Here is a 20,561-nt window from a genome sequence, read left to right as displayed (position 1 = left end):
TTGATGCTGGGGTTTTGGACTATAAAGGAAAGTATGATGAGGAGGACAGGAAGGTTCAGCAATTGAGTGGAAAGATAAACATGGCTGACACCATCACTTTAGTTTGCTCAGTAATCAGAGATGGACCAGATTTTTAAAAAAGGTCCAAACATCTTTTGACAGTAAAGTATAAAATTGTTTCAAGTTATACTTTCCCTTTCTCCACTAGTTGATTCCTTTTTGTACTTTTCTCCCCATTGAAACAGAGACCATTGCTTGTTACTACAGTCTGGTGCACATTGCCTTAGTTGCTTCAGCAATATATCTTTCTAATTTTTTGTAACTTTTTGGCAGAGACATCCTGTTACTGATTTAACACCAAAGTGCCGGGGTTAGGTCCAGGAGAGGCAAACACCACAAACAAAACACCTTCATATAAGTTCTGTTTATTGCAGCAATGCAATATAATTCAATTTTTGCCTTTTCATTTACAGAAGGTAGGGAGAGATCAAAATGCTTGAGAAGTAACTGAGGTTTCTAAAGATGGATAGTTAAACTCTGTGGCTCTGTATGTCCCTCACATGATTCCAAAGCAGGGAGCATGAGAAGGCCTATCTACACTTCAGGAGCAGATTTTGGCAGGATGCAAGGATAGCTGTTAAAATGCTGGTTCCTTTTAAAAACAATTTTTTGACAGTACTATACAGGGTTTTTTTTATTTTGGACAGTGGAAAATGTAGGCATGAATGCACATAACCCCTATCAATAAACTGTGGGTAGCTTTGAGAGCTAGCTCTCACACCTTCACTCTTCTGTAAAAAAGAGTGGCTTTCCTTGGAAATTGGAAAAAGTGCAAGGAACCTGTCAAAGAAACAAGTCTAAAAAGCAAATGCTAGGATTCCTTGCTGTGAACAGGGGCGATCAACTAGCCACCCCCTTTTGTGAAGAAAGGTAACTGGTGGCTTTGCTTTCTCTTGGCAGCCCCTCTGGTCAAGAGAAATAGCAGTCAAGAGAAATCAAGGTAAATAAACCATTGTTTCTGGGTCAGTGCCTGTGATGGGTGCCTGTTGCTCTTTGACAACGGAAGGCCTTAGGATATTGTTTAGGTGAGTCTGGTAGACTTGCACAAATGCACATCTGTGCACTTGTGAAAGTCCAGTTAACAAAAAGTACAGAAATTTGTATAAATGTCTTGCACTAAAGTGGGGAGGACAACAAACCACTGAAAGCCCCTCCAAACTTGCACTTGGGCACTTTGAAGGGGCTGGCAGTAGCTGTCAAATCCTATTTGTCATCTCTGGAAAGAAACTGATGGTGAGAAGCCACAGATAGTGCTGGAAGACACAAAGCCAGTGACATTTCCTCCACTGTGCCACTTGGGCATGGGGTGGATAGCACTGGTGATGACTTGGACTAGTTGAGAAGAGCAGTAAGGGGGTGGGGTTCAGATGACACAACAATCCACTGTGGGTTCAGCAACACCTACAACAAACTGTATGTTGATAGGGTGTCTTGCTGTTTGTGAACAAGCCACACTTCAGACAGTGGTCAAGGTTCATATGACATGACAACTCACCATGGATTGTCACCCACAATGGGTTATTGTATTGTGCAAACTCAGTCTGTGACTTTTTACTTGGTACTCCAGAAGCACATCTAATTTTGTTGCAAAATTCTAGTAATTCAGATATGGTCTATGACTTTGAGGAGTGTGGAGTTAAAACAATAGTTGCATCTGTTAAGTTGCATATCCTAATTTATCTAGTAGTTATAGGACTGTCATAGTTTGTTTCTAGGTTTTCACTGTCAGTTAGGGTGCTATCCTAGAAGATTTAGACCGAAAAAGTCCTACAACTCTCAGATGAAGAATACTGGGAATAGGACTTTTTTCTATCTAAACCTGCATAGGACTGTGCCTTTAGTTGGGTTATTTGTGGAAAGACCCCCCCCCCCCCCCATTTCATTGCTTGCGTTTCTGCTTCATAGCTTGCTTACAGGTAGGACGAAGGAAATTTTGCTCAAGTGCTACTGAAATTTTGCAGTTGGGAATTTTGGTAGAGTATTTAGAGTATGAAGTTCAGAGTGGTGATTGGTCACCTGTGCTTGATTGACAGGTTACAGGGAAAAACAAAAACCCATTTGTTCTGGATTAATGGAACTGGAAAACAGAAAATGAGTATCAGGTAAAATCCTTTTAAAAATATTTGCAGTTCGTTAGATGAGTTGCAAGCGGTCAGTTCGACTGTATAAACACCTAATCCATGTAATATATCCCATTGTAGTGGGAAATGTTGGGCAAATACAAAGCATACAGAATTCCATTACACTCAGTCAGAAAAACCAAGAATGATTAGTAACTGGAATCTGTATATGGTTTTGACCTTGTGTGCGAAGAGGCCACAGAAAACTGTTTTGCTGTCATGTGATGGAATTTTTTTCTTTACAGTTTCTTTTTAATTTTCACTTTAAATTCAGTATCCTGATTATAAACATGTTTAGCATACGCAAGTTCAGTGAGACTTGTTTCTTAGCAGTGTATTTTTTCTTGTCACAGCTTAACATGTATATTGGACATACAGTGAAGGAAATGATATTCTTCCTTAGAAAAGACACGTTCTTCCTTAAAGTTAACTTAAAGACTTAAACATAAATCAGTTTGAATAACCATATGCTTTTCCTTAAAATGCTAAGACATAGAAAATCTAATATTAATTAAATAATGGTTTACCGGGCTTACAAGTAACCCCCCCATGACATGTTGAATGTAGTTTGCATCTAACAGCATTATTATTTTAATAGGTTTCTAATGGACGTCTGTTTAAAAGTGGTATGACAGTTTTCTAGATGTCTGTTAATTTGTGTGTTGCTGTATTTCAGATTGAAGGACAAGGACATGGGGCAGTATTTGACTGCAAATGCTCTCCTGATGGCCAGCATTTTGCATGTACAGATTCTCATGGTCATCTTCTGATCTTTGGCTTTGGCTCAAGTAGCAAATACGACAAGGTAGTATAAAGAAACAAGTATTGAATTTGTTTAACTTGTAGCTTCTGTACAAGAGTGATGAACTACATCCAACTAATGGATCAAATGGCCTTTCAGCATGACTGAAGTTTATATCCAAATACCGCTCTATTTACCTTCTAGCATTATTTTTTCCTCTTTGCACTTAAAAGAGCACAAGTATGGTTCTGTAGCTCTTGGTTGCTTTATGGCTTTCCTGAAATTGCCACTTAGAATATTTAAGGGTAAATACTAGTATGATATAGCCGTTAAAATTGAATTTACCTCTGTAACTTGTGATGGAAACGAATTAATGCAAATATTCCTACTGAATCTAAGCTTCTCAAAGCTATTTTGGCTTAATATCATTTGATTGGATTTAATCTTGATTTTAGAGATACACTGGCAGTCCAGCAGTTTTCTTTTGAAGTTGGTTTCAGTGCTTCAGGTGGTGGGGTGATCTTTATGTCCACCAAGAGGAAGGTGCTTTGAGAAAAGACTGGGAAGCAGCTCCTGCTTCTGCTTTAGGGGAACCTTTGTAAGGATTGGTGTTCATTGTCTAGTCATCTAGTAGCACTGAATAACTAAATTTAAAATGCAGCTGAAACTACTTTTGGCAATGGAGTGCTACAGAGTGTGATGGAGCTCTGAGTTCAGGCAGTGTTCTCCACTGTAATTTGTCTGGTGCCTACCTTATCTTGAGGAATGTCATTAAAATTTTTTTTAGAAAGCTCTGCAATCCTGGTTTTTTTTAAACACCATAGTTCTCAGAATGGGTTGCACCTCTAAATACTTTCTAAAACTTTGATAATTTTTCTTAAAAACCCTATACCTGGTTCTCTTCCAATGTTTTGTGTTATAATGCCCATATTCCCTGACCATTAGCCATACTGGCTTGTGTTTATAGTACAAACAATTAGGGGGTACAAGTTACATGTCTCAGCTTTGAACAATGGGTGATAGAGGATCTAAGATGAATTTTGTTCATCCTGCCCAATTTGATGCATTCCAGATGTTTTGAAGTTTTACTCCCATCACCCCCAGCATGCAGGATTCCAGTGGCTCAGAATCCTGGGGGCTATACTTCAAAAATCTGGAAGGCACAGGGTTTCAGAAAGATGTTTTGATGGCAACCTAGTTATCAAAAGAAATTACAGAAAAGTTGGAGATCCAGCTTTAAGAGGGTTATGAAGGGAAAAAAACCTTGCCTTTAGTACCAGAAATTCCCACCAGACAGCTGTACTCACTGTCAGAATGACTTTTGCTTCAGTTTTTGCTAGAGTTCCCTTATTGTGTCTGGAAGACCCTAAGCAATTTCAAGACCCTAAGCAAGACAAAACTAAGAATGTATAACACTTTAAAACTACATTTAATTTTCTCCCCATCTCATGCCTAGTTCTGATGGAAACCAGGGCATCTGAAGAGAACCAATCCCATGTGCTTTTTCTCTCATCAGAATTGGGCTTCTGCCAGCCTGCCAAACAGCTGCTCGTATACCAGGAGTTTGGAAAATGGAAAATGTAACACCAATTTTTAGAAAGGGATCTGGGGGGATCCAGAAAATTACAGGCCAGTTAGCTTGCCATCTGTTCTGGGTAAACTGCTTGAAAGCATCATTAAAAATAGAATCAGTAGACTTATAGAGGGACAATCCATGATGAGAAAAAGTCAGCGTCATTTCCATAAGGAGAAGTCTTGTCTCACAAACCTATTACAGGTTTTTGAGAAAGTCAACTAGCAGGTTGACATGGGTGGTAATGGTAATTGGTAATTTCTCCCAAAGGAGAGATGACTCCAGTGTTGTCCTTGGGGGGGGGGGGGTCTGTATTAGGACCAATTCTTTTCAACCTATTCATAAATGATTTAAAATTAAGAGTGAGTAGGGAAGTGGCCAAGTTTGCTGATGACACTAAACTATTTAGAATGGTCAAAACAATAAGAGATTATGAGGTACTCCAAAGGAATCTCATCAAGCTGGTGGAATGGACACCTAAATGGCAAATGCAGTTCAGTATAAGTAAGTGTAAATTAATGCATGTTGGGGCAAAAAATTCCAATTATAAGCACAAGCTGATGGGGTTGGAACTAGCAGTGACAAAGTAAGAAAGGGATCTTAGAGTGGTAGTGGACAGCTGGATGAAAATTTTGGCCCAGTGTGTAGCCACTGTACAAAAGGCAAATGATGGATAATTAGGAATGGAATAGAAAACAGGACTGCCAAGATATCACCCCCACACCCATACAAATCCTTGTTATGACCACAGAGTATTTGGACATCCACATGATAGGTAGTTCATGAGCGGAGCCGGGGGTCAAGACTAGAAGGTCCTGGAGCCCCCTTCTGACTAGCTCTGTTTCCGTGTTTCTTTTCGTTCAGTTCTATTTGTCCCACCTGAATAAGGGCAGTATTGAATTGGAAAAAAATACAAGAAAGGGCAATGACAATGATCAAGGGGCTGGAGCATCTCCCCTGTGAGGAGCAGCTGCAGAAACTGGGAATGTTCAGCTTAGAAAAAGGCGGGTAAGGAGATATAGGATAGAAGTTCTTAAAATTATGCATGATGTGGAGAAAATGGAGAGCAAGACTCTTCCTCTCCCTCAATGCTCAAACCCAGGGTCATCCTGTGAAGCTGTCTGAGGTTGGGGAAGGTTTAGGACTGACAAGAGAAAGTTCTTCACGCAGTGCATTTTAAAATCATGAAATGCACTGCCACAAGGAAGTAGTGATGGCCACAGATCTAGAAGGCTTCAAAAAGTGATTGGACAGGTCAATGGAAGTAGAGAATATTGGTGGATACTAGCATCACTGGCAATGTGTTACCTTCTTTAAAAGGGGTGACATGCCTGCACACACCAGCTGATGATAGGCTTGGGCAGGTGAAGGTCTTGCTTGAGCTGGTTTCCACCATCTATATGGAATGCTGGACTAGACAGACATTTAGTCTGATCCAGTGTGGCTTTTCTGTGTTTCTGTGCTGCTGCTGTTTTACTGCCTAACAGGCTGCAGTGGGATGACTCTCCTTGTGTGTTCTATGTGATGGCAAGAGCGATGGCACAGAGAGAATTAGGGAGGCCGTGGCACTTATAGAGGAGAACACTGGTGGCCCCTGTGGGTTGCCCACCCCTGCTTATAGTATTCTAACTGCATGAGATTTTTTCTGTTAAAAACTGGACCATGAAACAGAACTAAGGAAGAACCAAGAGGGGAGAAAATAGTAAAACATTCTATAGCACGTAATTCCTACCTTCTCAGTGGTAGGAGACATTATCTGCCTTGGATGTTTTTGTTTGCCAAATATGGTGGAATCTTCACATTGTTTACTAGCAATCCATTTAATATATGCACTAAACAACATGTACAGAGACACCCCCCATTATGTTATTTCAATAGAGATATTATTTTTATATTGGAGGTAATTCTTGTAAATGCAAAGTTGTATGCTTTTCTGTACAATGTCCCTGTACCTACAGGGCTTTTAAGAATGGCCTACATTTTGTACCTGAAAAGCAAAAGTTCATGTATATTCACAATATTTTTTGGAATGTGTGCTTGAAGCAAATAAAGGGCAACTGCTACATAGATGATATTTTTAAATATTAGATCAATCTCAGAATAATTAATGTGCTGCTTCTTTGCCACCATTGATTGGGAAATTAGATCTCTGCATAAGTAATCCATCTAAGAAAACTTCCTTGTTCATGGTCTTTAACCATCCTGATTGTGTGAACATTATGCAAAAACATTGGGATGCTAATGTGAGATGTTGCGATGCTAGCCCTGCTTTAAGTGATACTGAAAACTTAAAGAATTGCTAGTACATTATAGCTTACTTTAGATATTAGATGTTATAGGTTACCAGAAGTTTTAGATACCATGTCATTCCTTTTCAGTAAACTGTGTTTTGCTTGCTGAAAAAAATCTACATAGTAATCATAATTGAAAACTCACCCAAATCCAACATTTTTGCTGTTTCAAGCAAAAATGGATTTATAAATATAGCAAATGCAATATTATTATTACTACATTTTTGTACTGGTCAGTAACAAAGTTCTCTGGGTAGGTCACAACAATTCAAACAAATTCAAACATGATAAATCATAACAGAAAAGTTTGAAACTATAGTATAAAACTAAAAGGACAAATACCAACCAAAATTGAACAGAGCAGTGAAAAAAAATTGAAATATGGTAATAGATTTAAAGGAGAGAGAGGGAGATACTATTTTGTACCTGTTAAGCAGTGAACAGTACAGTATCTGAATCTAATGGAGGGCATTACTCAGCTAATTCTTGACATTGGTGTATCAGAAAAACCATAGTATAAACCATTGCACATCTAGGCTGAACAGAGAATATTATTTTTTGGTTGCCTTTCCAACCTGGCAAACAAGAACAATACAAAAGTGTCCTGGAAGAAATAACTTCCACAATATACAACTGTATTTTTGTGAAACTGCTTTTGAATACAAGTCTATGGTGCTTCTTATGCAATACAGGTTTTATCTGTCATTTTAAAATTAACCTTATTTTACAGATAGCAGATCAGATGTTCTTTCACAGTGATTATCGGCCTCTCATTCGTGATGCAAACAATTTTGTGTTGGATGAGCAGACTCAACAGGCACCACACCTCATGCCCCCACCATTTTTGGTTGATGTTGATGGTAATCCTCATCCATCAAGATACCAGCGATTAGTCCCAGGACGTGAAAACTGTAGAGAGGAGCAACTTATTCCTCAGATGGGGGTAACGTCCTCAGGTATTCAAAACATCCAGCTTGAGACTTTATTAATGATTTTCTTGAGTGTGCATTATTTAACAGGATTTTGAAGAGGGCTGTCATAGCACCTTTCCTAAATCACAGTTCTCAGCAGTGGGGCATGTGAGAGGAGAGAGTGGGGCATGTGATTAGAACAGAACCAATATCTTTTGGATAAAAGAAAGTGTGGTGCCACTGGTAAGGCTTCTATACTTGTGGCTCTATCAGCCAAGTAGTTGGAAGACAAATGAGTAAGCAGTGATCTAACTTAAGCTGCTTTCCAGCTGCTTTTTGGCTAACAAAATTCTCTTAATAAATATATCCTCAATCATTGGTAAGATTAATGAAGGTGGCATTTCCAAAATGTGTTCAGTTGCAATTGTAAATGTGTAAGGAAGTAATTGATCCATCCAATCTATAACTTATTCAGGAATAAACATTTTTACATTTGGACCTAGAAATAAATTATTTATACAAATAAATGCATTTTAATCTGGTAAACTAAATTCAGATTATACTTTTCACAGGACTAAACCAGGTTTTGAGTCAACAGGTTAGCCCTCTGGACAGCATGATACAAAGACTTCAACAAGAGCAGGATCAGAGGCGGTCTGGAGAAGCTGCAACCAGCAATACCAGCAGAATTGGCAGGGGTAAAGAAAAATCCATTAGTTGATTTAAACAGCTGAATAAGCAAAATCTCTTTGGAATGCATTAAATATACTACATTCATAGAAAGAAGGCATAATAAAAACAAACTGTCTTTAATCATTTTCTGACATTAATGTGTCTGTGTGTGTGTGTTTGCCAGTTACAACAACTAACGGGAAAGAATTGCATAAAACACTTACTTTAAAATTGCAAATTAGTTATTTGAATATAGTGCTTGTATTGACCGAGTTAACATGTAGCAAAAAACCACCAGTTTGAAAACCAGTGGGTCATCATTCGTAAGTGGGCCTGAACTACTTGTAGTTGCCTAAGGTCATAGAAGCTGTAGAGAGAGGTTCCAGCTTTTGCACATTAGTTTGCACAGTTAGATTCATCCAGTTTTGAAGAAAAGGCTGAAGGGCAAGATAAGTTAGCAATTTCAAGATTATATGATGAAAATGTTCAGGCAGAGCAAGAGAACCAGAAAGAGGGAGACATTTCAGAGCTATGGTGGGTGGGGACAGAAAAATTATTGACCTAGGCAGGAAAAAACAAGTGAAACAAATAGGTCTCCATCATCCAGTCTCCATCATTCCTGCCATCTAGCCTTCAAGCAGCGGCAGCCACCCTGAAAGTAAAGTCAGAAGCTTTCCTGAAAGGGAGGGAAGAAGTTTCAGTTTGAATTCAATTCTTTACGTGGGCAGAGGCTTCTTCCACTTCTATACTGCCACCCATTGTGCCTTAATAAAAGGACAGTGCTTCTAAAGTTTCATCTGGGCCTGTGGGAGAGGTCTAATGCAGATTGCCAGCCATCTAACTATGAACAATATGGTCTTCAGTTTCTTTGAGAAATTTATCTCCAGAGTAGTACAAAACTTAAAGCTATGTGTAATAAGACTGGCTTCAATTCTGAATTGTCCATGCATGAAGAGAAAGGACTTTTTTCCATTAATGAAGAAGAAGGTGATCTTCCATAGTTCCCTCTGCAATCCTGAACATCATCACCCATGTTCTAAAAGGTTCCCCAGTGCTAGGAAAGAGATTCTCAAGGAGTGAGGTTAGAATAGCGAATGTGTAAATCCTGTGTCCTTTTCCCACTGTCAGTGGGACCATCTCATGAGTGCCGTTTGTCCACAGAAAGTTAGAAGCCATTATATACTCTCATTTTTCAACACAGCATTGGAAGACACTAACTGATATTTTTTATTTCATAGGCTCTGTAAACTCTACCTCAGAGGTGCATTCACCACCAAATGTGGGATTGAGGCGCAGTGGACAAATTGAGGGAGTGCGACAGATGCATAGCAATGCACCAAGAAGTGAAATTGCTACTGAACGAGACTTGGTGGCATGGAGTCGAAGAGTTGTGGTGCCAGAGTTGTCAACAGGAGTATCCAGGTAAGTACAAGGCTTTTGATACCAAGTCACAGTAGGTGTACATTGTTAAGCTTACAATTAACTTTGGGAGGGTTTTTTTTTAAACCTTCATAGCCTGTTCTTGGGCTATGCTTTCTATGAGGTACAGTTTCATTTTTGTGGTAATAGTTTCTTAGAGAACACTTACCAACCACATCTGTCTTGAAATATATGCAGTTCATGGTTCTGAGTATGTATCTTGTATCTTGTTCTGAGTATTATCTTTCACTATTGCTGTACAAGGTTGCAAAAAAGAAGTCTTCAACCATACTTTTAAAAAGTCCATATTTATCCATAATGGAGATGAAATAAGCATTTGCTTTTTATAAAATGAGTTAATTCTGTTCACTAAAAAATTTGGAGGCTGAGACTCCACTTGTGGAAATAAGCATAGGCTTTTACTGTTAGCATACACTGCAATTTTAATATCCTGTTTTAACACTTTAGAAGAAGCCATAGCAGTTGTTAGAATATTTCTTGGAAAAAGTTATATCAATATCAGTAAAACAGATTGGAGTGGGTGGGCAAGTGGCCCCTGCCTGTACAAATCATTATGGAGCTTGTATTTCACTTACTAAGGAATATATTGTGAAATAAGTTAGCATTAATATCTACATTTCTGTTCTGCAGTAGACAAGAAGAATGGCGAACAGCAAAGGGAGAGGAAGAAATAAAGATATACAGGTCAGAAGAGAAGAGAAAACACATCGCAAATCATGTTCCAAGAGAGAATAAAATACCTTCTTTGCCTAAGGTAGGCAGTCCACTGTTGCTTCTCTTGCACATAAAGTCTGCAAGCCTAAGCAGGAAGCCAACATGATTACAATTATTGCTGGTTAGACTTGATTAATATTAGGCTAGAAGTCAGTTTATAAGATAATAGCAGCCAAGTCAGTATACTTGTATCATTTACTGTGTTGCTTTATATTTTAAGTGAAAATTGCTTTGGTAGATAAAGTTTCTCTGTATTTGCATATGCATTGTATATTAGAACATGACCAAATGTGTTTATTGGAAACTTTCTGAAAAGCCTTACCAACCCTGACTTTAAGCTTTAAGGGGAAAAAATAAAGGTATTAGAGTTTCTCCTATGATCTCCTTGCATGTAACTCATAATAGTAATTTTCTACTTCTTATTCAGCATCTGAGAGTTGCTTATTGCTTACATGTAAACTTTCTCATATGTTACCTTTTAAAATGCTCAATGTAGTGAAATAAAACATGTAAAATCTGCTTTTTTAATATGCATGTTTATGCATAGTGAGACAGTAAACTGGGTCTGAATGTACAATCAGGTGATATGTAATTCTTGAGGATTAATTTGTACAGGGTGAAAGTCACTTGCATGAGTCATAATGCTTAAAACTATTGTGTGAGTTTTGTTGAACTGTTAGGCATTCAAATTGTCCCTATCACATATAAATATTAAGATGATCAACATCCATAAAGTTAGGAAATGGCACAGCACTTCTTGCTTCTGAATGCCCTTTTCCTGCTTACAGTCCCATGTTAGCGCCTTGGCTGTCTGAGGAATTGGTAGCAGTGAAATGGCAGAGACAATAGGAATGGTGAAAGTATTGTGCTGTATCCAATCAAACTTAAGCTAAAGCTCATCTTAGAGACTGTTATGTGGCAATAATAATGCAACCTCATCTATTGAATTTGCTAGTGGAGGTATTCTAAGCAGTCAGAGGTCTTTATATCTTGGCCTTCAGGGTGTGGGGAAAGACTTCTGAGTAGCCGGTAACCAATTTGCTAGTGTCATTATGGTAACTCATGGTTTACTAAAATTATGGTTTGTTGCAGGGTTTATTTATCAAATGATCAGACCAGGCTTGTTTGTTTTCTCAGTTTCTGGGTGGGTTATTCTCTGGGCATAATACATATTTGTTTATTAAATTTATAGACCATGCCTGTACCGCTGTTAGGGCTCTCTGAGCAGTGTACATTTCAATAAAACCAACAATAAAATAAATACCTCCATAAAGATTCTACAATACAGCAGAGTATAGCAGCTTAAAACTTCAATTTCAAATTTCCAAAACTGTATTTAAACAATTTTAAATACATGGAAAATAAAACAGTATTTTCCTGGCACCAAAGCACTAATACTGAAGGTGCCAGGCAGGTTTCTTTGAGGAGCCTATTCCAGAGGTGAGGCACAACCACCAAGAAGGCCGTCCTATTTACTCCTCCCCCTCACCTCTTTGGGGATGGTTCTATGAGAAGGGCCTCTGGCTCAGATAGACACAAAGCCCTGGCCATATGGAGGCAGGACCTGTCACTGAGAAACTTCTAGAGCTAAGAGCTTCATTGGGTGGCAGCCCTGCCCTTCCTGTTCCAGGTTACTTAGGAAGGGCTCCCACCCATTTCCTCAGTTCCTTTTCAACTGCTATTGTACCTAGACTGGGAAGTTCTCTCCTCTCACCTGAGTATTTAGCATTCTCTTTCTCATTTTTCTTTTTTCTTTCCCTTCCTCCATGGCCTCTTTTTCATGAATCCACTCTTCAGTCTTTACTTAAACAAAACAAAAAATCAAAAATGTAATTTTCTACCCTCTTTCTGTCTCTGCTGTTCATGTTCGTTACTGAGTTGGGTCTTGCCTTTTCCGCCTCCCCATCCACTCTGATGGGATTCTTGAGAGCATTCCGGAGCTCTGTGCTGTGACAGCAAGCTCCGTTCTTCAGATGGCTACTACCTCTGCTTCCTTTGCCAGGACAAGGGACTTAGTGGAAGCCTTTCACTAAACAGACCAGGCGACACTGGGCCCATCACATGAAGGCCGAACTTTTAAAGGCCTTCCAGGTTGCTCATTTAAAGAGGCACATGGGGCAGGTCTGCCCATTTTCTTTCCCCCAACCAGGCCACTTGTCTAGCGACCACACAGCCAGGAAAGTTTCTAAGCAGCCCAAAAAGATGGATGCTGCCAGCACCTCCAAGGGAGAAAAGAGACAAACATTCCTGTCGAGCTTCAGCTTTGAGGATCTGCAGTTTCACCTTCTAAGTGGTTGCTGTCCCTGAGACTGAGCACATTTGTGCTGTGGCAGCATTAGAAGGGGAACCTAGAGACAGTTCTATCAGGTCCCTGTCCTGACCATCATCCCAAACATTGGCATCAAGGTTCTTGGCATGCTCTCGGGGGCCAACACCACCTTCTGAGACTGGCTAGACATCAAGGCATTCTGTCTACAACTTCCCAGGACTACTTGGCACTACTGCCCTCAGAGACCAGCTTGACACCAGGGCATCTCACCCATGCCTCACCGGGAGTGACACCTCAGCCACACTAGCCAAGATGGCCAACAATCTCAACATGCAATCAACCACCATGGCCCACCAGATACAAAAACGTCTTGACCTTACAGCAGTTACAGTAGCAGGGTCCCCTTTGCAAGACTATGGATGAGGCTCCTACAACTATGGTTTGTCAAATACATTCCACATGGCAGACAATCCCCATGGCAAGCACCTAAACATTCCTTCATCCATCTGCAGCAGCCTCCACTGGTGGACCCTTCCTTACAACCATGCTACCATGCTTCTCCCCCACAGAACCATCAGTCACTGTCACTACAGACACATCCCTGTCATGGTGAGGAGCCAATGCAATGATCTCCAAACCCAAAGAAATTGGAACCACCACGAAGCCTGCAAGCACATCAGTTTCCTGGAGATGCTAACTGTCCACAAAGCCCTGATCACCTTCCAGTCGCCCCTTTGTAGCCAACATGTCCAGATAGCCATGGACAACACAATCATGGTATTATACTTAACAAACTGGGTGGCACATGATCAATCCCATTGACAACGCTGGCTTTCAGGATCTGGGATTGGTCCATTGACAGGCCATAACCCTCATGACCATCCACGTGGTGGGCATGAGCAACATTCTTAGTCACATGAGCTTCAACTCACACAAATGACTGAGTGCAGAGACACTCTGTAATTGTGGCTGAGAAAACTGTCTCCTCAGACTATGCTGCAGAATGTTAACCTTCTCCCCATGCACCCCAGACCTGATTACACAGGACCAGGGCCAAATTCTTCACCCAGACATAGAGACCATGCACCCCCTCCACCACAGTTGCTACAATAGATACCCTTCCTCAGAATGGAAGAACCATCCTCAGCATAGCCCTTAAGCCATCCATGAGGAAATGCCTTCATGCATTAGGAGAATGTCAACTCACTGGAATCCATTGGTGAGCATATCTTTCACTTCTTCCAGGGCTGGAACCTGCCTCTATCTAGGTGTACCTGGCAGCAATCTTATTCTTCCACCTTCCACTGAAAGGGTTCCCAGTCTTCTCACACCTGCTGTCCTGCCAGTTCCTGAGGGGTGTCCAAAACTCCCCCCCTCCCACAACTGCCCGTGCATGCCACCCAGGAGCTTCTCATGCTACATGCTCTAACTCAGGAGCTCTTTGAGCCACTCGCTATAGTTAGCCTCCGCCTCTTCTGGAAGGTAGATCTCATGGCCATCACATCAACAAGGTGTGTTAGCGAGCTATGCACCCTCAAGTAGAACCTCTCTACCTCACTTTTCATAGAAGCAAGGCAGTGTTCAAGCCAGATCTGGTCTTCCTTCCAAAGGTCATCTCAGCATTCCAGTTCAACCAGGAAATCATTTTTCCAGTGTCATTTGCTGTTCCCACCAACTCAGTAGTGTCCACCCTATACTCACTGGACATCTGGAGGGCTCTCATCCTCTAATGCTCCAGAACAGAGTCTTTTTGCCACCATCCAAGACTCTTCATCTGCTATGGCAGAAGAAGCAAGGGGAACCTGGTCTCCACTCAGATTGTCAAGATGGATCATAAGAATCATCTCTTTGGCTTACCGTATAGACAGCATTAGAATCTCAGTTCTGCAAGGGGCTCACCCCACCCAAGCAGTGACCATACTGACAGCCCTCCTAACAGGATCTCCCTGCAGGAAATCTGTAGAGCGGCTGCACAGTCCATGCCCTTGCCATTTGCCAAACTCTACAGGCTGCATGTCCAGGCATTAACAGACTGTTCCTTCAGCAGAGCAGTCCTTTCCAATGTCCTTTGATGATGACACCACCCTTCCATCCTGTGTGATGCACAGAGACAATGAAGAAGAAAGCCGGTTTCTTACAAGCAGCTGTTGTTCTTCAAGTGGTCATCTGTGCATTCACACAACCCACCCACCAACTCCACCTGGTGTTATCCCTTGATGAGCATGATCTTTTTTGCCAGGAGACTGCAGGACCAGACCGGTTTGGCACAATAACTCCTCCCTCATTCCTGGGACCTGTGGTGGCTTCAGTGAAACTGAGGGAGTGGTGGGAGCCCCTCCCAGATAACCTGGAACAGGAAGAGGTAGGGCTCCCATCCAATTGAACACTTAGCTATAGAAGCTTCCTAACAACAGCTCCACACATGCTCAGCGCTCCCTCCCCCCAGTGTGAATGCACAGAGAACTACTCAAATAATGACAGTTACAGGTAAGCAACCTGACTTTTTCCCCCTCCTCCACCAGTTCTGTGCCTGTATTCCAATTGCGTTTGTGGCACTGCAGTACTGGCATGTAAAGAGGTTGGGCTGTTTTACTGGCTCTTGCCTGTTGCCTCCTTAGCCTGGAGAAATGACCCACAAACAACACATGATTTGGGGTTAACAGCTCATGGTTTAAACAACCTACAGTTCATGAACCCACAGCAACAAACCATGGACTCTCTTAGTAGGTTTTTCTGCTTAACAACCCTAACTATGGGGTTCTTCGTCGTGGCCTCTGTGCATCACACATATGGGTTGCTGCGCCTGCGCAGTGCCTAGGCTGGAAGATTAGAAAGCTAACGGTTTTTGGCGGGAAAATTCCGCTCCCCTCCCCCTTTGTGGTATAAATAGAGCAGAGTGTCCGCCATTTTGCTCAGTCTTTGCGACCGCCGTTCGCTGTGCCTCGTGCCTGTTCGTCTCTCGCTATAGATCTGTGCCTCTTCGTTAGCTTTGCATGTATTCAGGAGAATTCATCAGACCATGGTTAATACATTCAGGATTTGCCTCTATGTGTGAACCAGGTCATTTCAGGATAAAGTAGCATTATCCGCAAATATGGTAAAGTTACTTCAAGTGCAGCGTAAGGATGCGGAGAAGGTTCTTGGGATGAGGAAACTGACCACTGAGGCAGCTCTTGAAGACTGTTCAGAACCTGCAACTTGGACAGAATGTGGCAGCCTGACTGGTAACCAGGACAAGAAAGACTGAGCCCATGACATCATTTTTGATCGGCTTTCACTGGCTGCCTATAAACTTCTGAGCCAAAGTGCTTGTTTTAACCTGTAAAGCCATTCATGGCTTTGGGACCGCAGTTTTTGACAGAATGCTTCTCCCAACCACACTCTCCCTGACATAGCGCTCAATGTTTGAAGCTTTTCACCTCTGAGGAAGACAGCATTGGTGGCAACAAGGAGGAGGGCTTTCCCTGTCATAGCCCCCAAATTATAGAATGTTTTCCCCACTGAGGCTCTCATGGTGCCAACTTTACTGTCCTTACAGCATCAGGCAAAAACTACACCCTATGCCATTTAAGAGCTTTAAATAGCATGGGAGGGTGATACTGTCTGCTTTTTTTAACTGATCAAGCTGTCTTAGTTGTTAAAAATATTCAAATCTTTAGAGAACTGTTAAAATGTTTTTACTTTTATTTGTATTTTATGTTCTGTTTTATCAATTGTTGCATACCATCCGCAGCCCTTTGGCTGTTGGGCAGTATAAAAGTAGTAGTAGTAGTAGTAGAAGAATCTGAGACCTGAGCTTCACTTTTGATAGTTTTCTACCATCGTCTGTATTGTTACATAAATTCAATATGTGTTTAGTAAAAACATGATTGTTCATTGAATTCAGTTTGTTGCAGGTTCTGTAGTTTAGATTACACCCTAGAATATTTATATGGTTTTCAATCTGCATGTTATGATCATGTCTCCGAAAGTAAACATAAAACTATGATTTCATATGTACTTTCTCAAAATGGCATTTTTGTCTTCATAGAATCATTCTCATGATCATCATATATTAGATGTTGCTGATTCAAGGAAACAACAGGCCAACCAACACAACTACCGTACTAGATATGCATTGGAAGAAACTGCCAGGCCCAATGAAGATATGGAAAATGGAAGTAGTTCTTCAGATGTAAGAAATTACATTGTATTTCATCCTAAAGTAGGCTATGCCAAACTTCTCACGGTTCCCCTATGTCTGCTGATAACTTCCTGCTCTGTGTATGTGTGCCACTTTGGCTAGATAAGGACTGCTCACAGAATGAGTTCATTATTGGTATAGGAATGTGTGGTCCATAAGGTGTTGTTGGACTTCACTTCCCATCATTTTTCATCACTGGTTTCACTGGCTAGGACTGATGGAAATTACAGTAGAGCAAAATACAGTAGAGGACCACACATTCCCTACCACTGGTTTATAGGCTGATCAGTTAATATTCTGTAGCTGTTTATGTAAATAGAATTGATTACTCTTGAGTAATCAAGCTGCCGCATATGTGAAGAACCATGGCCATATCTAAAGTAGAATTTTCTTATGAGAAATTACATTTCAATTACATTTCAATATGTCCTGAACGGTACAACCACGGACCTGAACTAGACTTCAGAATTTGTAGCAGGTGTTCAAGTGAATGAGTAAACCAGCTAATCAAGCTAGGACGAGTACTCCTCACTCCTGTTTTATTTGACTTCCATTTTCTGAGAGTAAAGGAGCATTATCTATTGCTGCTATTTCTTAGTCCCAAGAAATTTTACTTCCATCTTGGCTAAGCCGATAACTCAGTGGAGACATTGAATGTTACTGCTGTATTTGCAGGAGCTTGGAGAGACAGTGGATAAATGCTTTTAGATCTTTGCAGACACATAAGGGAATCTGTTTATCTGTTACTTCTGTGGATTTTTAGCAAAATGTCTGTGTGATAATTAGTAACATTTAAGTGTTGGGCTTGAAGTTTTTTTTATTCTAGTGAAGCAGACACATGGAACGCCTCAGTTCTTAATTTTATATAAAGCTTTGTTCTATTAAAAAGGTGAGAAATACAAAAATAAACTATAGTCAAATAAGAAGAAATGTAGTAGGAATGGGCAAATCTATCAAGTTCAGCTTTGCTCAGGTTTTCAGCTTTCCAGAGCTTAGTTTATTCCATCTCAATTCCAAGCACAATTTATTATTTTTTGTCTACACAAAAATGAGTACACCCTTTTAGGAGCATTTTACCAGATGCATGTCTTTGTCTTCACTGCTGCAATTGATTATCTGTTGAAAATAGATTATCTGCAATTGATTATCTGTTCCATATAACATTTTACTAGACTACATTTCTTGCCTCAGAAGTGTACAGATTTTGCTGGCAAACTGAGTTCTAGATCATGTTTAGATTTGGGAAATACAAATAGAGTAAATGAAATGTATGGATAGGTGGCATTAAGTTCTTTTAGATGCTGCTATTACTTGGAAGCCAAGTTTAGTAAAAAAAAAAAATTGTCTTTCTCTTAGGAGGGAGAAGTAGTTGTTGCTAGTGGTGGAACATCTGAAAATGAGGGAAAAGTATGGCACAGTGATGGCAGTTCTAGGTAAGTGAACAAAAGGGGTCCTCTGTGGTATATCACAAACTACTTTTTACATTTCTCTCTTTTAAGATGGCTTATCATTTGGCACAAACAGCTTGCTGTTTTGGGGGTGGGAAGAAACATAATTCAAGCCCCCCTTGGGCATGCAGAACTAATAGTATTTGTGACACTAACCGATATAGAAGTAGAAAAAATAGAAGTATTCATTGCAACAGCTGATGAAAACTAAATAATTGCATAACACTTATTTAGAAAACATGCTACCTATTTCTAGTCACCTATTTTTATATGTAGGATTTGATGGTTTTATACGAATGGTCCATTTTTCAGTGGCATTCACTTTTTAATTCATTCTAATTTCAGTAAAGTTGAGATTGAGCATCACTTAAATCATGGCATGGTTAACTAAATTTTCAGTTCTAGCTAGAAAATTATATTATTTTCTGTGATGGGTATTAAACTTGTACTGACCTATTTTTTCTGATTTTTCCTAGTGACTATTCTAGTGATTATTCTGACTGGACAGCAGATGCTGGAATTAACCTGCAGCCACCAAAGAAAATTCCTAAAATTAAGACTAAAAAAGTAGAAAGCAGCTCAGAAGATGAAGAGGGTCCTGAAAAACTCAGGCAAAAGCAGATCAGAAAGGAAAGAAGAAAAGGTATTGAAGATAAAGATGGTCCAACATCACCAAAGAAAAGGAAACCCAAAGAGAGAAAACAGAAGGTTGTATTATGGTTGTAGAATATAAGCTAATGTTTTAAAAATAATACTTCTTACCAGTCCATATTTTCATGTATCAGTTGCTTTTTTTACTTGATTGGTGTGCTGGATCCTGACATCTTTTCTAGGACATCTGTTGTTGCAGGAAATATTTAAATTTCCTCAGTGTTCTAATGGTAACATACTGTCCTTATTCACATGTAGCATACTTTGGTGTGGTTTTTTGTTTTATTAGGAATATCTGCATCCTGCCTTGCTAACAGAAAATTGCTCAGGCTGTTTTAGTTTTATACACACTGGCACCATGAAATTCCCTCTTCCTTCATTCACTGTGGCTTCAACAAGGACATCAGAAGCTTTTGCTTTCACTTTCAAGTAATTGCAGCTACATATTTCCAAACCTAGGCAAACTATTATTAACAATAGTTTAAGGAAAGAAACCAACTTCAAACTATGGTTTGCAATTTTGGCTTGTTTCCCTTAATAATTTCATGAAGAATGTCCAGCCTGTGGACCAAATACCAAAATATTTTTCAAGGTTGATTGCTTTTGTGTAGAATAGCAAGAAGTCTTTTTACCCCCCCCCCTGCAAAAAAGATTCAAAATTTTGTAATATATTCTCTCTCTCTCTCTCTCTGTGCGTGCATGTGTGTGTGTGTGTGTGTGTGTGTGTGAGAGAGAGAGAGAGAGAGAGAGAGAGAACCTGCATGAGCGAGCGAGTGGGAGTAATGTTTTAAATTTGTGTTATCCTTAGAAATATTGAGCATTGCCTTTAATACCAGATTTGAGACTTCATAGAATATTTTACATAATCTCCATCAGTCCCAGCACTTTATCTGCCCTGCCTGATTTATATTTGTTGCCTCTTTATTAAAATACTGAGGCCCACCTTCCAAAAACAATAATAAAAAGCTTAGTAGTTGATAAAGACTAGGGATGTAAACATGCTTGGCAGTGCTGACTACGAGTTGAAATTTTCCTATGAGGACAAGAAAGCTTTATTTTAGTTAGCTATACTTTGGATATGATGAGTTGTGATTTATGGTATATTTATTACTACATTTATATCCTGCCTTTTTTTCCTCCAAGGAATTTGGCAGTTCATATGTCCTCTTGCTCTCCATTTTATCCTGACAACAATCCTGTGAAGTAGATTTGGTTGAGAGTTAGTGACTAGCCCAAAGTCACCCCGTGATCTTTATGGTTGAGCAGGATGAGGACTAGAACCCAGATGCCCTGAGTTCCATTATGATACTAACCAGTACCCCATGTATTCCTGATATATTGAAGCAGAAGATAATATGAATGCATTTTAGTAGATCTGTATTCCATCTTTCAAATGAAATTCCCTAAGTAACATAAAATGGTATTTAAAACAAAACAGCCCAGTTGGAGCATGCATTCATTTTTGCATTTACCTTGTTCACTGCTTC

General features: G+C 40.0%; 1 protein-coding gene across 4 annotated transcripts in view; it reads left to right on the top strand.

Annotated features, from left to right (window-relative positions):
• Positions 1 to 20,561, top strand: part of LOC123019102 (pleckstrin homology domain interacting protein) — a 108,674-nt gene that overhangs the window by 54,638 nt on the left and 33,475 nt on the right. For all 4 annotated transcript variants that reach the window (XM_044421637.1, XM_044421636.1, XM_044421634.1 and 1 more), the window contains 8 exons: positions 2,857 to 2,985; positions 7,517 to 7,742; positions 8,270 to 8,395; positions 9,608 to 9,791; positions 10,440 to 10,563; positions 16,823 to 16,966; positions 18,332 to 18,408; positions 18,900 to 19,131. In XM_044421637.1, coding sequence (XP_044277572.1) covers positions 2,857 to 2,985; positions 7,517 to 7,742; positions 8,270 to 8,395; positions 9,608 to 9,791; positions 10,440 to 10,563; positions 16,823 to 16,966; positions 18,332 to 18,408; positions 18,900 to 19,131 — 1,242 coding nt within the window. The remainder of the gene's footprint in view (positions 1 to 2,856; positions 2,986 to 7,516; positions 7,743 to 8,269; positions 8,396 to 9,607; positions 9,792 to 10,439; positions 10,564 to 16,822; positions 16,967 to 18,331; positions 18,409 to 18,899; positions 19,132 to 20,561) is intronic.

The sequence above is a fragment of the Varanus komodoensis genome, unplaced genomic scaffold (assembly GCF_004798865.1).
Source record: "Varanus komodoensis strain SLA01 unplaced genomic scaffold, ASM479886v1 scaffold12, whole genome shotgun sequence".
NCBI lineage: Eukaryota > Metazoa > Chordata > Lepidosauria > Squamata > Varanidae > Varanus > Varanus komodoensis.
This window is presented reverse-complemented; position numbering and strand designations above follow the sequence as displayed.